Genomic DNA, 22,427 nt, shown 5'->3' with positions numbered 1-22,427 from the left:
TCTCACGTGATTTGCAATTTTGATGGGTCTGATTGTAAATGTGTGTTGTGTGCTGAGTAATGGAGTGTAGTTATTCCACTGGTAGCAGAGAATGGCTGAGCATCACATCAGCTTACCAAAGCCTTTTCCTAGTGGAGATGCTAAGGACTGGTTACAAAGGTTCAAAATATGTGTGAAAGTGAATGATTGCAACAATAGATACTTCTCAAAAGTTGCGGCTGTTCTATTAGAATACTTTGACAATTTAGTTAACTGCTGTATCAGGGTAACTAGGTATCTTGGTCTCATAAACTGGGTCTCAGGTTAAGCTATCCTATGCAATAAGCCATTAAGTACAGTATGGTCCTGATGCTTAGTTTTTGTAGTGCAAATGACTGTTATACTGTATCTATGTGAAAAGCTATCCACTCCATAGCGTCACCGCTAAAAGCTTCTTAGTTTACTAGAGTGTTATATCCCCAGTATACAGAACAGTTAATGATTTACTGTTTTAGTAAATTTTTAGTACACTCACATTCACTGACGTTTAACTGAGAGTTTACAGCTTACTTAAACAATACATTCCATATATATACTAAATGTTACCGATATTTTGTTATCAATATACCTGGGTATAACTACAGTAAAGAAGTTAGTAAACTAAGAGCCTTTAAGCAGTGCGTATATGAAACTATATGCTATATTATATGAAACAGAATGGATAGCGTATATAACATTTGTATGCTATAATATACTGTTACAGTAGTTATAGCATGTAAATTATGTATATACGTACATGCCTGTGAGCAAGTGTTGATACAGTAAAGTGACTTCCTGGTATATGGTTTACTTATATAAAGAAGATGATGACAAGAATTACATGTATTGGAGATGATGTAAAGGTAAGTCACAAGAAGTACATATTTCGGGACTCCAAAAGGTACATTCCACTAGTGAGCTTGTTATATTATTCTCAGATAAATGGAGGCTGTGTAATAATTATATCATTTACAGTAGTCACTGGACTTTCAATTTCGATGCAGGTAGACAGGCAGGCAGGCAGGCAGGCAGGCAGGCAGGCAGGCAGGCAGGCAGGCAGGCAGGCAGGCAGGCAGGCAGGCAGGCAGGCAGGCAGGCAGGCAGGCAGGCAGGCAGGCAGGCAGGCAGGCAGGCAGGCAGGCAGGCAGGCAGGCAGGCAGGCAGGCAGGCAGGCAGGCAGGCAGGCAGGCAGGCAGGCAGGCAGGCAGGCAGGCAGGCAGGCAGGCAGGCAGGCAGGCAGGCAGGCAGGCAGGCAGGCAGGCAGGCAGGCAGGCAGGCAGGCAGGCAGGCAGGCAGGCAGGCAGGCAGACCGACCAAAAATAGCACTTTTGGATAACTTTTAACATAGGCTTCCGTGAATATTTTCTTCCTTTCAATACAAGATACATACAGTAGCTAAACAAAGACTACTCCAAGAAGGTGTTATTCATCATAAAAGGTAGATGATTTCAAAGGCAGGGGGTCATTTAATTATGAAGGTATCAGTGTACACAATGGCATCATGGACTAACTTACTGTTGTGTTCCATCACTTTCCTCTGTCAGTGCCAGTTATGGTGCCAGGTGTCATTTCGCGGTAGTGTGTGTGGCTTCTTTGTTAACTATTGTGTTATTTTGGAAATCTTCCGTGTTTACTGTAGTAACTTGAATGACATCTCTTGTGTTGGTCTTCACCTGTAGCTGTGTAACAGGCTAAAAATGAAGCGTAATGGCATTTTGCTTTCTGTATAATTGACTGTTGGAGTGCGCATCTAGACGTATGGTATGTCAGCCGTCCTTTTTCCTTTACAATATGCGCAGCTGAAATGCTGTTTCTCGTATTTTTCTTCGTCTGGGCTGTGTAATGGACTGAACGTGGCTGAAAAGGAACTGTAATGGCACTTTGGTTTCTGTGTAATTGATTGCTGGGGCATGTTTATGTCAGGCTTCTTCCTTTGCAGTGCACAGGGGCTCACAAGCCATGATTATGTTACAAAAAGTATAAAAGTAAGTAGAAGGAAAAATTAGAAATTTTTAAGTTGGATTAGGAATCAAAAAAGTAGTGAGACAAAGGATAGCTAAAAAGTACTAAAACAAGAGAGGTTGCCCACATACCTACAGATATACTAGTGGACATTTAATCCGTAATTCAGGTTATATTATAGACTGAAGTATAGGGATTAAATGTACACTATAGCACATCTGTAGGTATAAGCAACCTCTCTTGTTTCAGTACTACACTGTATTTAGCTATTCCCTTGTTTCACTACTTTCCTTTGATTCCTAATCCAACTATAAAATTCCTAATTTTTTGCTTCTACTGTACTTGTCTAATATATCATGCTACCACATTGTTTGATAAAACCCATACAAATACTGTGAGCTCTTGCATGGTGACACTGCATTAGTCTGCAAGTAACAGCTGCTGTTCCAGTAAATATTCCCAACATTTGCTGCAATACTGCATTCATTATTTTCAACTGAACTAACCCTAGCATTGGCAGTAGAGTCATCAACAAAAATTCTTAGCACCAATTCAGCTGTAGGAAAAAGCTCTTTTACTTTTGGCAACTCAAGTTCATCATCAAATGTCATTAACTTAACACCAACTTTGGCTGCAAATCTAGGGTATATAATTGAGCTATATACAAACATACCACAATTAAAATTCAGCGTACCTAATGTGAGAGTTCTGCTTGCAAGGGTTAGCATAAATGATTCTGGAGGGATCCACTCCAAGATTTAGTATAGTGTTAATCTCTTGTTCACTGCAACAGTCAAATCCAGCTCCGAGTGCAGCAAGTGTTCGTAATAGCACCGGATCATAGTTACACTTGACAGCTATAATATAATGTAAAATATTAATTGAAGCCATATCCTGTATTGGAAAATACTGCAACAAAAGGTGCACATACTTTAGAATATAATAACATTTTAAACATAATATCAAAACCCACAACAGTGATTGTATGACCAAAAAGTACAAAGCAAACAATAATGCATGAACACTATACAGTAGTGCTGGGTGGTATTGAAAAATAGCAAATGGTATACCTTCCATAAAAAGTATCATGGTATTACTAATTATCACAGTATTAATGTAAAAACCAGGTATTATAGTAACTGCCATTTACCTCTACAAAAGCACCAAATACCCATGGTAGCTCAGCAAACCTCAGGTACATATTACCACAAACAAACTTGTTCACATAGTTTGGTTGGCTGACTACATCAGCACCTGCCTACAAACATTGTCACATGTTTGGTTACCTTCTAAATATGGGATGAACCAAGCCCACAGGGAGGCCATAGTGCCCAGATGGTATGGCGACATTAAAAAAAAGAACAGGTGGTATCAAAACCAGTATGACTTAAATATCACAGATTACTAAGAATACCAGTATATCGCCCAGCTCTACTATACAGTGACTCATCAGTGACTTGTTTACATGTCTATTGTGCAATCTTCTTGCCTTAGTTCTCTGCCTTTTGTGAAGTATCCAACTATATAACAGTGAAATGTACTCCTTGTGTCTACATTTGGTTACATGACCAGGTTGAAACAAAGCACTGCATGGGTACATAGCTGCAAAATTCCTTTTACATTTGCCCGTATTCAAAAATATAATTTGTGACCAGATTTTACAGAACCGATCCAAATCGCACATCAGGCAAAATCAAACTAACACCACCAGTGGATAGCTACACTATCGTACTACAAGTTTTGACCCTCAGCACTACTCAAACTACACGAGGCTGGTTATTACACACGTCTTTTCTGGGTGGTGTGGAGTGCTCAAATGGCGGTTTCAGGCCTTGTGAAGGACCTGGCTTGGCAAGAGTCAGTGGTTTACTGGTGGACAGCCTTATAATGTTGGCCAGACGTGTTCTCTGTTGATTTTGCTACATATCAGCCACTAAGGAGCCAGCACAGCCCTGTAATCTCGTGTCTGGACTCCAATCGTGGTCTGCCTCCATTTTGAGGTCTATCTCTTGCCCTCCCCGCCACCCCCCAGCCTCCACCCCCCAGCCTCCACCCCTTTGTGAGCACTCGTGATACTACTTCGCTCGTCCAACTGCTCAGATTTTCTATCTTATTTGGCGGGAAACTGTACAAGCAGCTACAAGTACTGGAAGTGGCTTGAAAGGTAACAGATTGATGCATATTTTGTGTAAATTTCATACGCGTGCTTGCTATCCTTGGAGAGATATGCTGGCTTCAATTCTTTAAAACCGTTTATCTCGGAACTTCTAATGTGCGATTTGGATCGTTTTTCCAAAATCCAGTCACATTTGATGTTTTTAAAAATTTATGCATCATACTATTTAATTTAAGTTCCATCTAGAATATGCCAAAATAATTTGGGAATAATAGGTAGCAAAAAGAATCAGGAATTATTCAAGAATAATAGGGTGATTTTTAAAATGAAACTAATAAATGATTCTTTTGAAGACACCCCTTAGCTACACACTGCTATACTAGCATGAAATCAGAAAAAATGGCATACTCTAATAGAACATTCACCTACCTAAAAAAGCAGTTGTTCAAATAATAAATGACTCCTCTAATAGAGCATCTTTTTAAGTCACAATTTATGGCTGCTAGAAACAATGCCTGTACAGCTGCAGTAAAAATAGATGTATTTAACTGTATTTCAAAAATTACTCCAGGATTTTAGGGAATAATTTTGGGAATAATAGGTAAAGAAGAAAAAAAAAGGAATTGCCAGAAAGAATAATAGGGAGGCTTAAAAGCATATTCTGTGCCGTGGGTCCCTATTCCATCTAGTCACTAAAATTCTTTAAAACTATGAGAATCTATTACCATCTAACATTCGTTTATTTCTTTTGTCTTGCTAGAAGGCAGTCAGCTAATGGTACAATTATGCAATAATAATACTGTAGGTGTAGTTTCTTCATAAGATACTCTGATCAATATCTTTTAGTCTTCCAGTTAGTAACCAAAACCATACTGCACCATAATATAATATGTAATTGTAAAATGGGCACAAGCGATTTGCCTACTATGTACGGCAAAGTCTGAGGGTGCAGCCCAAGGACTGTGGGCATACATATCAGGCAAATCACAAGTGCCCAAGTTACTATGCAACACTATTATTTCAGACTAATAGCCTGATGCCAATACAAGTGTAACCACTGGATTTGTGCATGTATGAAATATTCAATTATGGTTAGGCAACAGGTAACATTGACAAAACTTGACATGGCATCCTTTCAGATCATTGCACCAGATAGTTTCAATCTCAACTGCGTCGAAGAGTGGCCATGATGGATCCACAAGTTCGAATGCTTTCACCAAGTTTCAGGACTACACTCTAAAGATGAAGCGAAGTAAGTTAACACTCTAATCTACTCAATGAATGATGCAATTGACCTTAGTGATGACAACTAAAAGAAAGATGGACTAGTGAAGACAGAGTTTGATGAACATTTTTCAAAGGGGAGAAATGTGATATACGAGCATACCAAATTCAACACCTGCCACCGACAGGATGGCAAGTCATTCAATCAGTCCATGACAGCACTACACACACTCACTGAGAACTGCTGTTACGAATCACTTCAAGAGGAAGTGATCCGAGATTGTTTAGTAGTGGGCTTGCGTTCCATTCAAGTGTCTATGAAGCTTCAGCTTGATACATGTTCAAACTCGGTCACTTCTGCACAGTACACTAGACTAGACTCCTATCCACTGTGCTACTGCTGCTAGCTGCCAGATAACTGCATGAAATTTGACTTTGAATATTAATAGTGGTCCAGCCTATAATAAAGATAAACAGAACCGTAACTCTAACTCTAACCCTAACCCTAACTTCGAATTACTAGAATCATGACCAATAGTAGATGCTCTCTGCGTCTTATATAAACTCTTCTCTTTATACTTATACAAATAATGAAAGTGTAGCTAAAAAACGCTGCTACAAAAAAACTGTATATGAGTCAAGGGTACAATCTTGAAACAAGCAGTAACTACCGCCAGCCAGAGTGAAGCACTGAAGCATCAACTGTCAATGATGTGGGTCCGGATCAACCCCTGAAGATAGATAGGGGGTGCACAAGGAAAAGAAATTGCAAGTGAGAAAGAGCACACATTCTCCACACCACCAACTGATACTCTTAAACAAAAGGACAGTTGTGTTACACTGTAGATGTGGCAAATCACTATCACACAGTCAACAATGCCCAACTCAAGAAGCCATCTGTCGGAAATGTTCTAAGAAAAGTCATTACCAATCAGTGTGCCACTCAAAAGGAGTCAATACGATTGAGTCAAGTCCCATGTTAGACAGTGCTAATGGCTTTCTAAGAGCAGTTGCAACTAATACTGCCACTCCAAAATAGACATAGGAACTGATGTAAACGTTAAATCTGAATTGATTTTCAAGAAGTTAACTGGAGTGAAGTTACAGCCCTGTAGTCGATCTCTTAATGGACCATGCCAGAAAAACCTTGAGGTATGTGGTAAGTTTATTGGTGTTATGCAATATAACAACATAGGGGTTGAGTAACCTGTGAATTGCACAAAGCACTTATTGGGCTTCCAGCTATTGAGGCACTCCATCTAGTTTCCACATTCCATCTGGTACTGTATTCCAGCTAAATTTCCCAAACTCTATGAAGGCTTAGGATCCTTACCAGGAAAGTATACAAGAATACCTGAATGGTGCACAGCAATGGTGGTAGTGCCGAAGCCAAATGGCAGAATACGTATTTGTGTTGATCTTACCTAGTTAATGAAAGTATCCAGAGGGAACGGCACCCCATACCACCTGTGGAATACATCTTTGCTCAGTTCGGTGATGCAAAGGTATTCTCCAAGCTCGATGCAAATTCTGGGTTTAGGCAGATCACATTACAGAAAGAATCAGCCTTACTTATCACATTCACTACACCATTTGAAAGATTCTGCTTTATCTGGGTTCCATGGAATCAGTTCTGCTCTGCAATACTTCCAAAAGAGAATCAGTGAGTCACTGCAAAATCTGAGTGGTGTGGTATGCATGATGGACTACATTCTTGTCTATGGTCAGGACCAGGATGAGAACGATCACAGACTGATTGCTGTATTGAACATCTCAAGCAAGCCAAAGTTATGTTCAATAAGGAGAAATGCAGTTCTTCTACTCACATTGCCTGATTTCTGGGTCAACTTGTGCAATATGTCCAGATCCACAGAAGGTGGAAGCAATCAAACTGATGAAAAGTTTCACCTTTCCTGCAGAAGTACAACGATTTCTGGGCACGGCAAACCAGCAAGGTAAATTCCTATCAGAAATTACCAAACCTCTTCATGACCTACTCAGCAAAGAATTCCTGAGAGCCATAACACCAAGCATTTACTGCAGTGAAGAAAGTCCTGAATTCCAATCCAGTTCTAGTACTGTACAGCCCAGATCGCCATACTATTTTAATCAACAGACGCTTCAGCATTTGGATTAGGGAGTCTTACCTCAGAAACAACCTTGCAGAACATAGCAACCAGTTTTGTATGTATCTAGAGTACCTACACCTACTTGACAAAAGTACGCACAGATCAAGAAGGAGGTACTGGCTATTACTTGGTGCTGTGAACGATTCAGTGACCATTTACTTGGCAAGACCTTCCACATTCAAACCGACCACAAATCCATCATTCCACTCTTAAGTTCCAAACATCTTGGCGATTTATCTATCCGTGTTCAAAGATTTAAGATGCAAATGATGCGAATTCACTTCATGATTTCTCATGTAACAGGAAAGATCTCCAATACATTATCTCAAGCACCTGTTAGAGGCTCTTCCTTTGAAGATGCACAGATTAACCAACAAGTTGCAGCTTACATCAGTCTACAGTAGTTTGTGAGTATTTACTGGTGTCAGATCAGCATATCCAACAAATCAAACAATAACTAACTCAAGGATGAAGTCTGTCAATAATTATCTCATAAAATACTGCAGTGATGGATGGCCAAAAAAGATACACATACCAGGTATACTGGAATCATAATTATTCCTTTGTTGCGGGTGAAACTTCATTTCAGGATGACCCGCTAATGAAAGGCATATACCATACCTACACAGATTAGACCTAATGTCCTAGAGATGTTGTATGCCGGTCACCAAGGTATCTCAAAGTGTTGTGAGAGAGCCAAAAGTGTCCATATGGTGGCCAGGTCTCAGTACCCAACTAGAGAACCTTTGCCCAATTTGCTGTAAGTTCCAAAGCCAACCTGCCAAACCGTTAATACCATCTGCTCTGAATATCATTTACTCTAATAAAGTAGTCACATTGAAATGAAATACTCCAATACAGCAACCAGCTAAAGAATTCAAGAATATTTGAAGCTTAAACATCAATGAAAATGGTCTAATACAACAATTAACTGGTATTATTAGCCAATTATGGTGGCATAATAATGGGCAATTCTCAAAAGCATAATAGGCAATTTTTGAGCATTGCTTAAAAGCATAACGCTCAATTTTTGGAGGATAATAGCCTGATGCCTAAGCTGAGTGAGCTGTCTGCACTATCAAAAATCTTCTCAGCAACTGTGAAGACCCCTATTGTGTATAGGAGCACTCTAATTGAATGTGGTTACAGCCAAGCAGAATTCCTTATGAACAGACAATTATGTTCAACAGTTCCCATCCCTCATTCACAATTGAAACCATATATCCATATAAATACACTGCCGTGAAGGAGAAAGAGAAGAAGAGACAGGACTGACAAGGATCAAACTACAATGATCGCCACAGAGCCAGTAAGGTGAGTCCCAGGAAGCCATGTGTGGATTACTGATCAACAAACAAAGAACAGTTGTACAAACGTCAACAATGAGACCTTATCAAGTTGCAACGATACAGGAACATCGAGACAAAACTGTAGACACTTGAATTTTTACCAGAAATAGTCAGTAACAGTTCAGCCGAGACAGAACAGTTCTCTAGTGGGGACCAGCATTGAAACTGGGCTGGGTCACATGGGTTACATTTTGTCCAGGTCATCCGGGTCAGACCCACTTTAAACATTATCTGGGTCTGACCCGGATTGGATCGCGTGCAAAGCAAATTGTTCAGTTGGACAGTACAGAAGTGTATAAATGCATCATAGCCAAGTCCTGATGTCCCTCAGCTACTTTCGTGAGTCACTCCCACTTATTGGACGACCACCTGCAACCATACGTGCAGTAACGCCCATTTATGGGTGATATTAAAGTCTACAGGTATGCATGAAACCATGCTAATAGCTGCCCGGTAGCTTATGTGGAGCCATGCCCACTAATTGATTGTTATTGTACAAGGTAAGTCAAGGTTAGTTTCTTTCATGAGCCACGTCCACTTTATATTGGGAATGTGTTGTACTTTTTAAAATTATGGTGTGTTAGATATGTGCAAAGCCACACCTACTTGCAGGAAACATATCTTGCTTTTTGCAAACTTACGTGGAATCATGCCCACTGACTACCATCATTAAGTATGGACACCCTCGTACTTAATGCGCTAGTTGGCACCCAAAACGTAGCAGATGGCGTACGCCTCACTTTAAATCAATCCGGGTCACATCCGGGTCAACCGTGTCAATAGTAGTGACCCGGTTTCAATGCTGGTGGGGACCCTAACAGACCTCAGCCTGATACTTCAGTTACTAGAAGTGGTAGAGTTTCAAAGCCTCCCTCTAGGCTTCTGGAACATACCCACTGGAACTAACTAACTGACCTTTCTCTGAAAGAGCGTATACTTATGTGTTGTAAAATTAATGGCGTATGTCTTGTGATTCTGATTTGATTTTAATGCTTAACCCAAGTGCTAAACTGTCACGATAAACTTGCTCAATATTTACCTATCATGCTCAAATTATGCTCAATACTTATACCTCAGTTTCCATGTTTTTCTAGAATTTGCACTTTGGTCTTTATTCAAACACCAAAAGGTGCTGACCATAAGCAAACAGCAATCCAAAAATACTTTTCAACATATACATCACATAGAAATTATTGCTTAAGTTTGTTACTTTGATCTATATCTACATGCTGTGATACATGTACTTACCATAAAATGGATCCACAGATGGTAGTAACTTCTGCCACTGTATGAAAGAAAGACACAGTTAAACTATAGACATTACAAGTAGAAGGAAATTTAGGATTTTAATTTTGGATTAGGGATAAGAATCAAAAAAAACTGAAAAGGTTGAGATACATGTACAAGGGAATAACTAAAAACTACTGAAACAAAAGAAGATGCCTATACGATGGTGGACATTTAATCCAAATACCATGATTATAATCAAGACTGAATTAGGGATTAACTACTAGTATAGCTACAGGTATAGGCAACCTCCCTTGTTTCACTACTTTCTATTTTTTTACTACATTTTAAAATCCCAATCCAACTTTTAAATTAATTTTTTTTCGTTCCACTTCCTTGTTCATTCTTTAAATACTATAATTATGATTACAATGAAACTGCACATGCTACATCAAAAGGGAGAATGATGCATGGAATGCCATCAAACTGTCTGAATGTGTGCCCCAATGAGTCTCTCATAGCAACAATAAGCCATGCTTGGTTCTTGATCTACCAATCCTATTTTTACCACAACATAACCAAAAGATTTTCCCATCATCTGCCACTTCTTTGTGGAATTCTCTCACTGCTGTCACACCTGTTACTTACAACTATAATGAATTCGTATCCCTTTTACTTAAAGTAATTACGTACTTGCAGTATGACTAGCTATTAAGTTTATACGTTTGTTTATTGTGTGTATTGGTGTGCTGTACATGTGTATGTGCACTATTGCCAACTACCATGACATTAATTAAAGATCAATTAAATCCTAACTATCAATCATGACTGAAAAGCAAAGTGCCATTATGCTTTATTTTTGGTCATGCTCAGCCCATTACACTGCACTACAGATGAATACCTTCAGCATTTGCACTGTAAAGTCTTAATAAATACAGATGCCTTTTTATAAATGTGATAGTCAATAGAGGAAGCCATATACACTACCATGAACCGACACTTTGTACCTTCAGTGAAGAGAAAAGGGATACAAAGGAGGACAAAAAGGTATGACCATGACGGATGCACTGTATATGCCAAAAAGCATCAGTCAGGCTATAGTATTCCATGACTCTGTAGCCATGCGTCTTTCAGCACTTATTAAACTTTTAGTTGACTTTACAATACAGTGAAATATTCTATCCCAATACTGAGATATAAGATGTTATGTGACGGGGTGTAGTTTGTGCTCACATTCACTATTTTTGTAGGCCTGGTCACATATTTTTTTCAACAAGACAATGATGTCATGGTTACATCATCCACCCAATTTCAAAACTAGCATTTTGTGCACTTAATTTTAACAGTGCTTAAAAACAGTTCCACCCTCCTCTGGTTTTCAACTGTCTCACATTATTGCCAACTAGATGAGAAAGTGACTTACCAAGAAGGCAGGAGATCTGTTAAATGTTTACGTACTACAATTGTAGTAATCCTACAGCACATCATGAACGGTGGTTACGTAGTTTGTGCTGTCATTGGATATTACTCTGTACCAGAGCACCTAAGCTCTTAGGGGTGAATAAATTACTATGGTGAAGAATGGGATAGTATTTCAAGTTTGTGCAATAGTGTTACTAGGCCTCTAGATCTGCTGAGCCAGGCTTTCTAATAGCCATCATAGCTCAATGAATACACTCCACAAAACCATCATTTGTATTACACCATGAGAAATATTCCAACACCATATGTGACTGAATTTGACAAAACAAGGCTTCGACGCACAAAGCTTTGATAGGAGATATGGCGATTTTAAGGAATCATTGTTTAATAACTTCCCAGTGCCTACAGCTGTGCAAACAAAATTTGCACCAATTGTTCATCTGTTCACTAGCTATCACTGAGTGGGTGTATACATTTCTGATACCCAAAATTTGCCCTGTTTTGAGCAGCTTTTTTCGAGCGGGTAATGATATCACAGGTGGTAGTAATAGGGTTGGAGGGTGGGAGTGGACGGTGGTTTTAATATACGGATATAAAATGAAGTGAGAAGACGATTGGAATCCAGAGGCCAAGTTTGGGCTCTCCATGGCCCTACATGGCCCTCAAATTACTCCAAATTGACTGAGAACACTATTGGTGAGCTCTCTGTGAAGTCCCAGCTCACTACACACCATTATCACAAAGCCATGGCCATTTAATGGTGCCAATCTCACACTTGTGGCTTTGACAGGGTCGGGAGAAAGCTGCTACAGAAACCAGACTTGTCAGTGCTGAAGGAAGTACAGTGTGAAATATGATAGTGTATTAGACCAGCAATCCATTTCTGGTAAAATCGTAAGTTTGATTTTGTGTGTGTGGAAGCCTTGTTATGTGAAATCCGGTCACATATTATAATTATTTTTAACAGACATCCTACCGTGTTATTAAGTCACTTTTTCATCTAATTTAGCAAGAATGTAAGACAGTCGAAAACACTTTTGCCACTACATTGCCATTTCTAACAAGTAATATTACAGATAGATCCTGAGCACATACGAAAAATGAATTACACATGCCTGTATGAATAGTAAAAACATCATTTGGAGTATAGAGTGGTATCACCTGACATCACAGTAGACACAATCACTTCCACGGGGCAGAAAATGTACACATGCCATTGGAGTACTGTTGATTTCAGTTCCGTTTGAACAGTTCCATCCACATGTCAAGTTCCGCGTTATGTGAGAGGTGAAGCTAATTAAAAACCCTTCTTCAGCTAAGCTGTATTATTGTAGTGTCACAGTGACTTCTTGTGAGTGGTTATATCCAATCCATAAAGTTTCTTGTGGCTGGCTCAATTTAAAAACCACCACAGAATAGCTCGTGGCTCGGATGGAAGTGATCAAATTAGGCCTGAGTCAAATATGCTCAAAATGTTCATCTATTATGCTCTTCAGTTGTTCTCATTATGCCTACATTATGCTCGTAGGATAGCAATATCTCTTACGATTATCTTGGAACATTTTAATCAGTGAATTCTTTATTAGAGTATTTCACTACAAAGTGATTGCTCTATTAGAGAGTATCAAGTACTGATCTAAGGAGCTATGTACAATCAAGCGTTCATAATATATATACTGAGGAGAGTATCCTACTCTCATATACCCCTGTAGAAGGGAGTATCGTGAAGTTATGATGCAATATTTCTGGATTCGCCTGTTTTTCTTTGTATAATTAATGATGTCATTAGTTGAACATGGTATCGATTGAACGTGTGCCTAACAACGTTGCTAGCAACCAAATTAACTAGCGTTTCTCACCAAACTACAATCGTTCTTTCATGGGTTAAGAATGCTTCGTAGGCATTTCTTGCTAGGCCATTCGCGAATAAGGCTATACTGAGCGTCGCGAGTGTGAAATGGTGCTAATGATTCATGCACTTTTATGGCTGCTTTTAAGTCACAAACCACAACATCTTGTCGTTACATCATGACTTCACAATACGCCCTTCTACAGGGGTATATGAGAGTAGGATACTCTCCTCAGTATATATATATTATGAACTCTTGGTACAATGCATTTGAGTGCTCTTTTGCAGTTTGCAGTTTCTACTGACTGCGAAGTATCAATCTGCTTTCATGGAATTATGCTCCATGGTTTGAAATATCTGCCTAATATGCATTATGCTGGCATAACACTCCAACCTATTATGCTGGCATGTTTGACTCAGGCCTAGTTCAAATGGAACTGAAATCAACAGCGCAAGTTTACTTTACCTCAGGTCTGTTGAAACCGTCTTTCTCAAAGTCAGAATATCATCAGGAGTAAGGGAGGGAGTAGTATAAGAGATGCTTAAGTAGTGCAATTTGATTTGATTCGTGCTGGGTGAGTTATGACTGATAATTGGCAAAAATTGCATGGGCACAAGGATTTTAACACTTTGATAAGTACGACAGAAGAGTCCCACCATATATATATCGACAAACTGGCACACATTAGCTCAATATTATTCATTCTTTCTTACTGAAGTGTTGTTTGGTGACAATTGCTTTCTCGAGTTAAGCCCAAAACAGCCGTTTTATCCTTGTAACCTGGGTAAAACCAACCCGATGCCAAAATAACACTTGCATGGTCTTTCCTAACTTCTGTTCTACGTATTTTGTAAGTTTCACATGGAATAAATCACCAGAAGCCAAGTTACAGCTTCTTGAAGTAACCATGTCATTGAATTTACCCTTCTATTGCCCTGCGGAAGTTGCGGTTATGCGTTTTCATGTAATTTTTAGTGATGCACCGATACCACTTTTTCACTACTGATCTGATACTGATACATTTGAGGCCAGAAATGGCCGATACCAATCCGATACTTTGTCCCACAGGTATTTCTCACAAGAAACAGCTAGTGATTTAGCTTACTAAACTCATTTGCTAATCCCATCAACTGCAGTTTGGTGGTTTTGTGGCTATCAATTACACGAAGATAACAGTTTATGGCTTCAATGAATCATATACAAGTCTGATACTGCCAAAATAAGGCCGATACCGATACTAGTATTGGTATCTGTGCATCACTAGTAATTTTGTGGCGTAAAAGATATTGCTCTATAATGAAATTAATGAGGGGTAGCCACAAGCTTTAAAAATCCAAAATTGTGTACAAGAGTCCCAATATTTAAGTATTTCATCAAGTATTTATAAATACAATTAAAAATTTATCTACTTTCTAAAGATGTTTCACTGGCATTCTACTTGTGTAGGAAACAGGGACAGTAAACAAGAAGTGACCAAAGAAGACCTGACAGGAGCACAATAGTGCTTTGTAATGGGTGAATTGATTCACGAAACATTCAGCACCTAGTTACTCCAAATAGTCATTGTAGCTACCTCTGAAGGCCTCATCTTCATTGATTTTAGCTGGTTGCTGCCCTTGAAGTTCATGAAAGTAAATAAATACGTGAACACATGGAAACAAAAATAACTGTAAAAGCGATTATAGATTTCAGGATTTCTAAATATTTAATGGATTTATAATTGGATCTCTCCGAGAGTGTACAAGAGTCCCAGCTTGTGAGCTACCCCCCCGGAAATAGACCACTTTACCAGAAGCCATGGAATATAGATTGGATACAGTGTAATAAATCAGCTATTGCATAATCACTGGATTACTATTATTGTTGATGGATTGGCTTCTTGAAAAATGCTATTATTTGGGCTATGCTTTGCCACAAGTCTATGAAACTAGTTTTATAGTCACTGACAAGGTAAATCATCAGAGCCTTGCTTATTACTTGTATGGGTGCACTCAGTGATAATGATTTGTAGCATGGTAATAAACATTCTCTCATCACCCTGTTAAAGTATTGCAAATTTAATGTTGTTTTATATCACTAAGGGAAACCATTGAACACATAACAGCAGTGTAGTCATAATGCTTGCTGCACTGTGATCATTTTGATATAAAAACTGGTCATCAAGTACCTGTAGTTCATGACTTTTGATAAAATTCAACCTTTTAATTGCTACTGACACTCACATTAGCATTGCCACAGACCACATAGGAGAGTAGTGTAAACCAAAATTCAGTAAGTTACAGATCCCAGCAAAGTATCTAGTAACAGGGCAAAGTATATAGTAACAGAATGGGAGTATAGCATTATTTGACCTTTGCTGCACCAGTAAGGATTGATCATGGCTTGTATGACTGGATACTGAATCAGATACATTAGGATCTTTTCAGCAAAATTTAATGTTTCTGTGTCTAACAGGCTTATTCTTCACCACAACATGTACTATTCTTGAAGCCATTATCTTCATCTACGAATATACTATTTTCACTCTATTTGAGCCAATTGGTCGTTCTATGGGAGGCCCTGTGTCCACGCAAGTTTCAATTCAATCCAAGGGGCTGTGGGTCTGTGAGGCACTTTGCATGGGAACCAATGTGTGGTTTAGAAATATGTACTCCAATCCTTAATTAACCTCTTCATGCCTTTAAATAATGCAGTGGTTACTGAACCGAAAGTAGGTTCAATAAGCCAGTCTCGCTATTGAACCGACAGTAAAACTTAGACAAAAAAGAGTCACTAAACGAGAAAAAAAAACACCGCAAAACTCAACTTGGGCTCGAACCCTGGACTACTGGAACTGTAAGCAGTAGGCTTACCACTGTGCTACCGCTGCTAGCTATCCACTACACCTACTTTTCTACCTTATAAACGCTACTCACGTAGTAGTCTCACTATATACACTATTACAGAGTCAGAAGAACATAACTTAACGGTGAAGAAGAAACCAAAGCTGAACCCGAGCCTAACCTAACGCTAATGTTACTTTTCGCGTCCCCTAAAGTCGAATGCTGGGGAAACTACTAGACGCGAAAATAAAAACCTTTCGGTTCAGGAACCACTTCCTTTAAATAAAGTAGTCTATTAAGTATTGATTTATTGCCGACGCTACTTTATGCAGTGTATAACTTACGTGACTATATAAATACTCCACTCTTCCAAGGTTCACAACGAAGAATGGATCCTCTTTATCATTACGGTCATTCGCCTCAATTTTGTTCATAATAACGTCTTCCACGGTGTAGTCTGATGGGTAAACATGAAGAGAGACATTCTCGTCGATGCAATACTCCGACTCCATTACGAAGCTTTAGAGGCTGGATAGGTGACCTTTTATTATGCGTTATTAAAGTTAATGACAGAATTATTCAGGCCACCCCAACGGCACGAGAGGTTATGGGAAAGGTCTCTAATGCTCGCTCTAATGGGTTATCAAGTGAACTCGGCGCACTCAGTCCGATAGAAAAAGGTCTGTGATTGACTAATCCCATGTAACTCACGTGACTAGTATTATGTAATCACAGTATATTGACGGTTAATCATGAGGTGACGTTCCTTACAACTCTTGTTAAAGCGCTTCAAGTTTACGATGATGAACTTGCAGGATGCTTGTAAGAGAACAGCGGTTTCTTTGTTAGGACTAGACCAAGTTTCCTATTGAACGATGAAACTAGAGTAGCTACTACAAATGGTAAGCAGGAATGTATTGCATTGTACTGGTAGCTAGCTCCATAGTAATTACACCTTTTCAGTCAGTCAGTCAGTAAGTCAAGTCATTAGGTCTAAGTCTCTGAAATTAGGTTAGGTAATCCTAAGGCTGCAGCACATGTTGCTGTCAGACCTTCAGTGCTGGTCACTGTAAAGTGCTAATAATAAATACTTTAGGTTTAAGGAAGAAAATCCATCCCTCCTGGAGGAAGACTGAGTGTGGCCCCGACTAGACATTGGGTGACCTGCAGTTCGAATCCTGGGGTTGGAGGGATTTTTTTCCTTACTTTGGCCCCTTTTCTGTTACACCTTTTCAGTCAGTCAGTCAGTAAGTCAAGTCATTAGGTCTAAGTCTCTGAAATTAGGTTAGGTAATCCTAAGGCTGCAGCACATGTTGCTGTCAGACCTTCAGTGCTGGTCACTGTAAAGTGCTAATAATAATAATAATAATAAAAAAAAAAAGGCTACAGTCCACTAGTACCTTGCAGTTTAGCCAAATAACTGGGCTGCTTACAAAGCTGCCGTAGTTCTTTTTCCAAGACAGTACAGTGGCCAAACAGAAGTTGTCAGGCTTGTAATATTTATGCTATGGTACATGGCTATTAAATACTCATTCTGTATTCAATGGTGCTGCTGTTGGGTATGCCCTAGTTGTTGCATGCTACCACTAGAACTTACTTGATTGACACAATAACAACATACTGCAACATATTGGACAAGGCAATGTTCCTCATCACCTGCCCAGCCTTATTTGTGTGTTCCCTTTTTCAACTGTCCTTGTCATCCTTGGCAATATTTAGGTCGTTGTGGAACTTCAGACCTGGCCACTATCTGTGACACTTGGACAGTCTTACCTGAGTAGCTCAGTGCTGGTTTGCTGGGCAATATAACTGCCAGAAGTGCGTGTATGCAAAGGGGTGTCACTCAGGCTCTTACTGTAGGTCGATCTGCGACCGCGGTCAAACTCTAAGTCAACGGTCAAGGCCACAAAATAGCTCTTACAGTGGGTAAAGGGTCAAGACAATACGGAAGGTTCAAAACCCACAATCGAAAATTATACGTAGCTATTATCAAGTTTACGGAATTATACGTAACTCACAATCTCCAAGAAGATGTTTTAAAGCTCCAACAGGCACTTCGCCATAATTATAATGATTTTTCTCTCCCAGCTGCTGGTAGCACGCACTAAGAAAATATTATACTAGGTTACAAGCACAGGTGCGTATAGGAAAATAGAGAAATAAGTGGAGGTCAAAATTTCGACAAGAAACGCTCAAGTCACAGGTCAAAGATGATAAATGCTGCAAGTCAAGGGTCAAGGTGAAATTTTCCCTGGTCAAGACTTTGACCGCGGTCGCAGATCTACCTACAGTGTGAGCCGACGTGACACCCCCTTGGTATGTCTTCGGTTGTGCCCGATGGCATTTTCCTTCAGTAGGAAACTATTACATTGTTCAAGTGTACCCAGCTATTTAAGTGGGAATCAGCTGCTAGTTAACACCAGGTCCCCATTAGATTAACCCAGGTCTGGCTATAATTACTGTAACTGGTTGTACTGGTTTTTCATTAATATTACTGGGGAAGAAAATTCCCTAGGTATATACATGGATGTACGTCGTACATGTTACATGATAATTATCTGATAACAAGCACTGCATGATACATGGCGGAATCCTCACTTGATGAGAGCACTGAGATTATTTGCAAGAAATCAGTTTTCCAAATGTTTGTCATTGGCATGACTGCCGGATTTGGTGGTTGAGCCAAAAAGACTTGTGTTGAAGGTGTTGCTAGTACACCACAATTATCTACTGGTGTGTAATCTCATTGTAGCCACTACTCCTGACTCTTCTGATTCTTTTATTATGATAAGTAAAACTGTGTACATGCACTGAGGTGGACTATAAGTAGCTACAACTCATAGTTTCAACATTTTGATTCATGTTTTTTGTACAGGCAGAACTGTTATAAGTCAAGTGGGACCCTCAATGGCATTATTCATTTGATCCATAGTTGCTGCCATGGAAGGCTTCCCTACAGGAGAGCTATGAAAATTGTCCTTTGTATCAATAGGATCCCGGTGGGTTGAATAATGTACTATTAAGGTGAGAAGTAGCTACTTAAGTGCAGTGGAGCCTGTTAAGTAATGGACACTTGGGGACCATGCTTGCTTGTTCTCTGTATGGAGGAGTCCTATGCAGGAAGGTTGCGGTTATTGTAACTTGCAATATAATTTTAGCAATACTTTAAATTAATATTCTGGAGGCTGCAACACACATCTTAGCAAGGAAGTGTACACACTACATTACATTAGACACAAAATATGGCTTAGACAGCAACTACCTAGCTTTATAGTAGACTGCATGATAACATACTTAGTTTCTTACATACCTATTTATTCATGATCACCACAAATGTTCCACAACTCTCCTCCCAATTTAAAAACACGAGAGTATTGTAATATTTGGTGCAGTGCATGTTGTCTCTAATAGTGTGGAGGATTGACTTTAAGGAACTGCAATTAAATAAATATGTTATTTAGAGGTAAAGGCATGCATTCAGTGCACAGCAGGGGTACTCATAGATTGTCCATTAGTTGTTATATAGAGGTGTACAAAGTTTACCAAATGGTAGGGGCCCATGGTGTAGTGTCCGTAATCAGGAAATGTCTATTTCAGGGAATGTCCGTTAATTGAGGTTCTATTGCTGCTAGATTTGTATACAACCAATTGGTAAAAATTGCTACCTGCTTCACAAGTAAGGTACATACACATATACTGTATATCATCCTGATATGATGTGGATAATTTTACTGTAGGTTGTAAGCAACAAGGCATAGGTGTTTTCAACCAGGTGTTTTTAACAGGTGTTGATTCACTGAAGTTACTGCTGATGGTGCATATTGACAAGTAAGGTTAGGTCTTACAACAAAACCATTTCTAAAGTGGAATTCTTTAGCATTACTTTACTAACTGCACTACAGTCAACTAACCTTATCATATTTAGTGGAATTGCAATTATTGGGCACTAATTAAGTTGTCCGGGTGCCTATGTACGCAACTTATGGGACCAAATTATATAACCTTATTAATAGGGGTGTTACAGAGAATTGGTTTGAAGTGTTATGATAACTATTCATGTAGGAGGCATCTGATGACCTCATCACCAGCCAGGCTTACAAGGTTATCATGAGCTCTTAAAGACCAAGCCATCCTACACTGTATTATTGGAATGTGACGATGAATGGCAAAGTAGCCAAAGGAGTCATGTCCAGCTTATATTAATCTCACTAATCTACATGTATCCTTAGCTCAAGTGGAGAACCTTGACTAGAACAACGGAGACAAGAGAAGGCAGCTAGAAAGAAAAACATCGGTCATACTCGTTTAGTGTTGTACAGTCATTATGTTCCCGGCAATAATATCGAAGAAGCCAAGAAATGACACAGCTTGTCTAAACAGCATCCTAATATTCAACTATACATGAATTGAGACCTTCCATATGCAGAATAAATTTACTGTAGAAAATGGTGTGCATAAAAGGTTTTGATCTTTGGGCCTTTAGAATCACTAAGAGACGTCTGGAGAGCCCACTCAGATCTTCATGGCTTTAAAAAACTTTGACGTTGCCTTGGATTTTTTATTATCTGTAGTTTTTAAAACCACAAAGATCCCTCATGGTACATCTCTAACTAATACTTAGTGTCTGTAAAAGTATTGCTTATTACAGTAGGGTGGCTAAGTGACGAATTTTGATGAAATCGTTCACTATTGTGATGTGATAAAAGCACCAAATTTTCTGTACAAGTTGAGTAAGATATACTAAATCATTGAAGTATGGTGCGACGTCCAAATCAATGCAGAAAGCCATACAAGTGTATTCAAATCTTTGTTTTTTGTTTAAATAGCATGAATGTAATTTCAAATTTAGTGCGGTCAGAAAATCTTTCAAAATGTAATCAACTATCACTTCTAAAGGTACTGCCATTATTTCAGTGTAAAAAGTAGAGACACAATCCAATAGAAACAGTTTTCTATGGTTTTGTATACCTTACTTCTCCATGCTTCTTAACATCGCAAGCTAATGAATGACCTCGTTGGACACCTTAGCTTCTGGATGTGTTGTTTATGGATACCTCCCTTGATCAGCTCCTGGCCAGATCTTCAAACTCAACATAATGTATCTAGACTACAAATATTTTACAAAGCATTCCACAACCAAATTCCTTTATCTATTCCTACCAATTATCCAGAAAAACCAGGCAACGTTACTTCATGCTTCCAACAACACCTACAGCATCATACCAAAAAAACTTTTTCCAGAACAGTACAAGAATGGAACTCATAACCACAATTCCTAATCGAACTAGATGACTGACTCATTTTCTATTTCAAATTACTGTACCAATGTAAATGTATGAATTTTCTTCCTGAGCATACCAGCATTGCTGACTGCTCAGTAAATGAAGACGCAAAGTTTCAGTATATTCACTTTTATGGCTTCTTCAATACATTTCTGTTGGTTTTACTTTACGTGTCCTTTGAGCACATGATTGGTAATTTTAATGGCACCGTATCTAATATCCTTTAGTATGAATCAAGCAAATATGTGATCAGATTTGTGAAAAGGGGTCTTCCACACTTACCAACTTTGATGGTTAATGACTTATGATTGGAAAATGCTATTGACTTGAAATTTGGTCGGTAGTGAGTACTAACATAGTTTAATGGAAGGAGAGGTTTGTACATTAGCCGAACACTAAGCTATGATCTCCCGAGTTCATACAATTGGATGTGTGTGGAAGACCCCTTTCGCAGATCCAGTCATCAAGTTTGGTGCTTATATCAAAAAGGGAACAATTTATTTTTTTTGCTTAGCCGCTCTACTATTATGGACACCTTAAGACCAACTGACAGTGTCTTGATTATCAAGGCGTCCTGCTTTTCCACGTCAGTCTATGTACTATGGGATACTTTGGGACCATTACTGTGTGTTCAGAATGCACAGGTGTTGCTGTAACAGGTTAACGTATTCCACTATACCAGGTACTATTGACTGTTGTTCATTAAAATCTCCATCTGCTGCAAATGCTTTAAGGTGTGATATTATTATGTGGTTATTTGTGTACAAAGTGACCTGCTCATTAGTAAGGGCAAGTGAAATTGAATTAACGCATTCTTTGCTATCCAAACTTTCTCATGGACAAATTTTGACATGTCTTATAACTTGGTATTATTATAGTCATGAAGGAAATAATGATTTCAAACTGTCTAGGTGAAGGGGAGCAGTGTAATAAGTAGCACACACAATAATGTAAATGTGGTCTAATTGCATTTGGTGATTTTAATTGGGAGACTATGCATTAGTTTTGTATCCATGGCATGGAGAG

General features: G+C 39.0%; 2 protein-coding genes and 1 long non-coding RNA gene across 5 annotated transcripts in view; 2 read left to right on the top strand and 1 right to left on the bottom strand.

Annotated features, from left to right (window-relative positions):
- LOC136258116 (ornithine decarboxylase-like) overlaps nucleotides 1-16,695 on the bottom strand; it is a 30,088-nt gene extending 13,393 nt beyond the window's left edge. Inside the window, exons 1-4 of the mRNA XM_066051416.1 lie at nucleotides 16,464-16,695; nucleotides 10,047-10,083; nucleotides 2,675-2,837; nucleotides 2,487-2,619 (exon numbers count right to left, since the gene is read on the bottom strand). Of these exons, the coding sequence (XP_065907488.1) occupies nucleotides 2,487-2,619; nucleotides 2,675-2,837; nucleotides 10,047-10,083; nucleotides 16,464-16,631 (501 nt within the window). The 5' untranslated portion in view covers nucleotides 16,632-16,695. The remainder of the gene's footprint in view (nucleotides 1-2,486; nucleotides 2,620-2,674; nucleotides 2,838-10,046; nucleotides 10,084-16,463) is intronic.
- LOC136259383 (uncharacterized) overlaps nucleotides 1-22,427 on the top strand; it is a 130,649-nt gene that overhangs the window by 42,868 nt on the left and 65,354 nt on the right. The window lies entirely within an intron of this gene.
- On the top strand, nucleotides 16,871-21,504 carry LOC136258534 (uncharacterized). Of its 3 annotated transcripts, XR_010702807.1 has the most exons (5): nucleotides 16,871-17,021; nucleotides 19,052-19,143; nucleotides 19,717-19,800; nucleotides 19,857-19,947; nucleotides 20,182-21,504. It is a non-coding gene; the product is annotated as an uncharacterized lncRNA (long non-coding RNA). The 3 variants fall into 3 exon arrangements; XR_010702808.1 differs by lacking the exon at nucleotides 19,052-19,143; XR_010702809.1 differs by lacking the exons at nucleotides 16,871-17,021; nucleotides 19,052-19,143 and having other exon boundaries at nucleotides 19,369-19,795.

The sequence above is a fragment of the Dysidea avara genome, chromosome 6, assembly GCF_963678975.1.
Source record: "Dysidea avara chromosome 6, odDysAvar1.4, whole genome shotgun sequence".
NCBI lineage: Eukaryota > Metazoa > Porifera > Demospongiae > Dictyoceratida > Dysideidae > Dysidea > Dysidea avara.
Note: the sequence above shows the minus strand (reverse complement) of the source record. Positions and strands in the feature narration are given on the sequence as shown.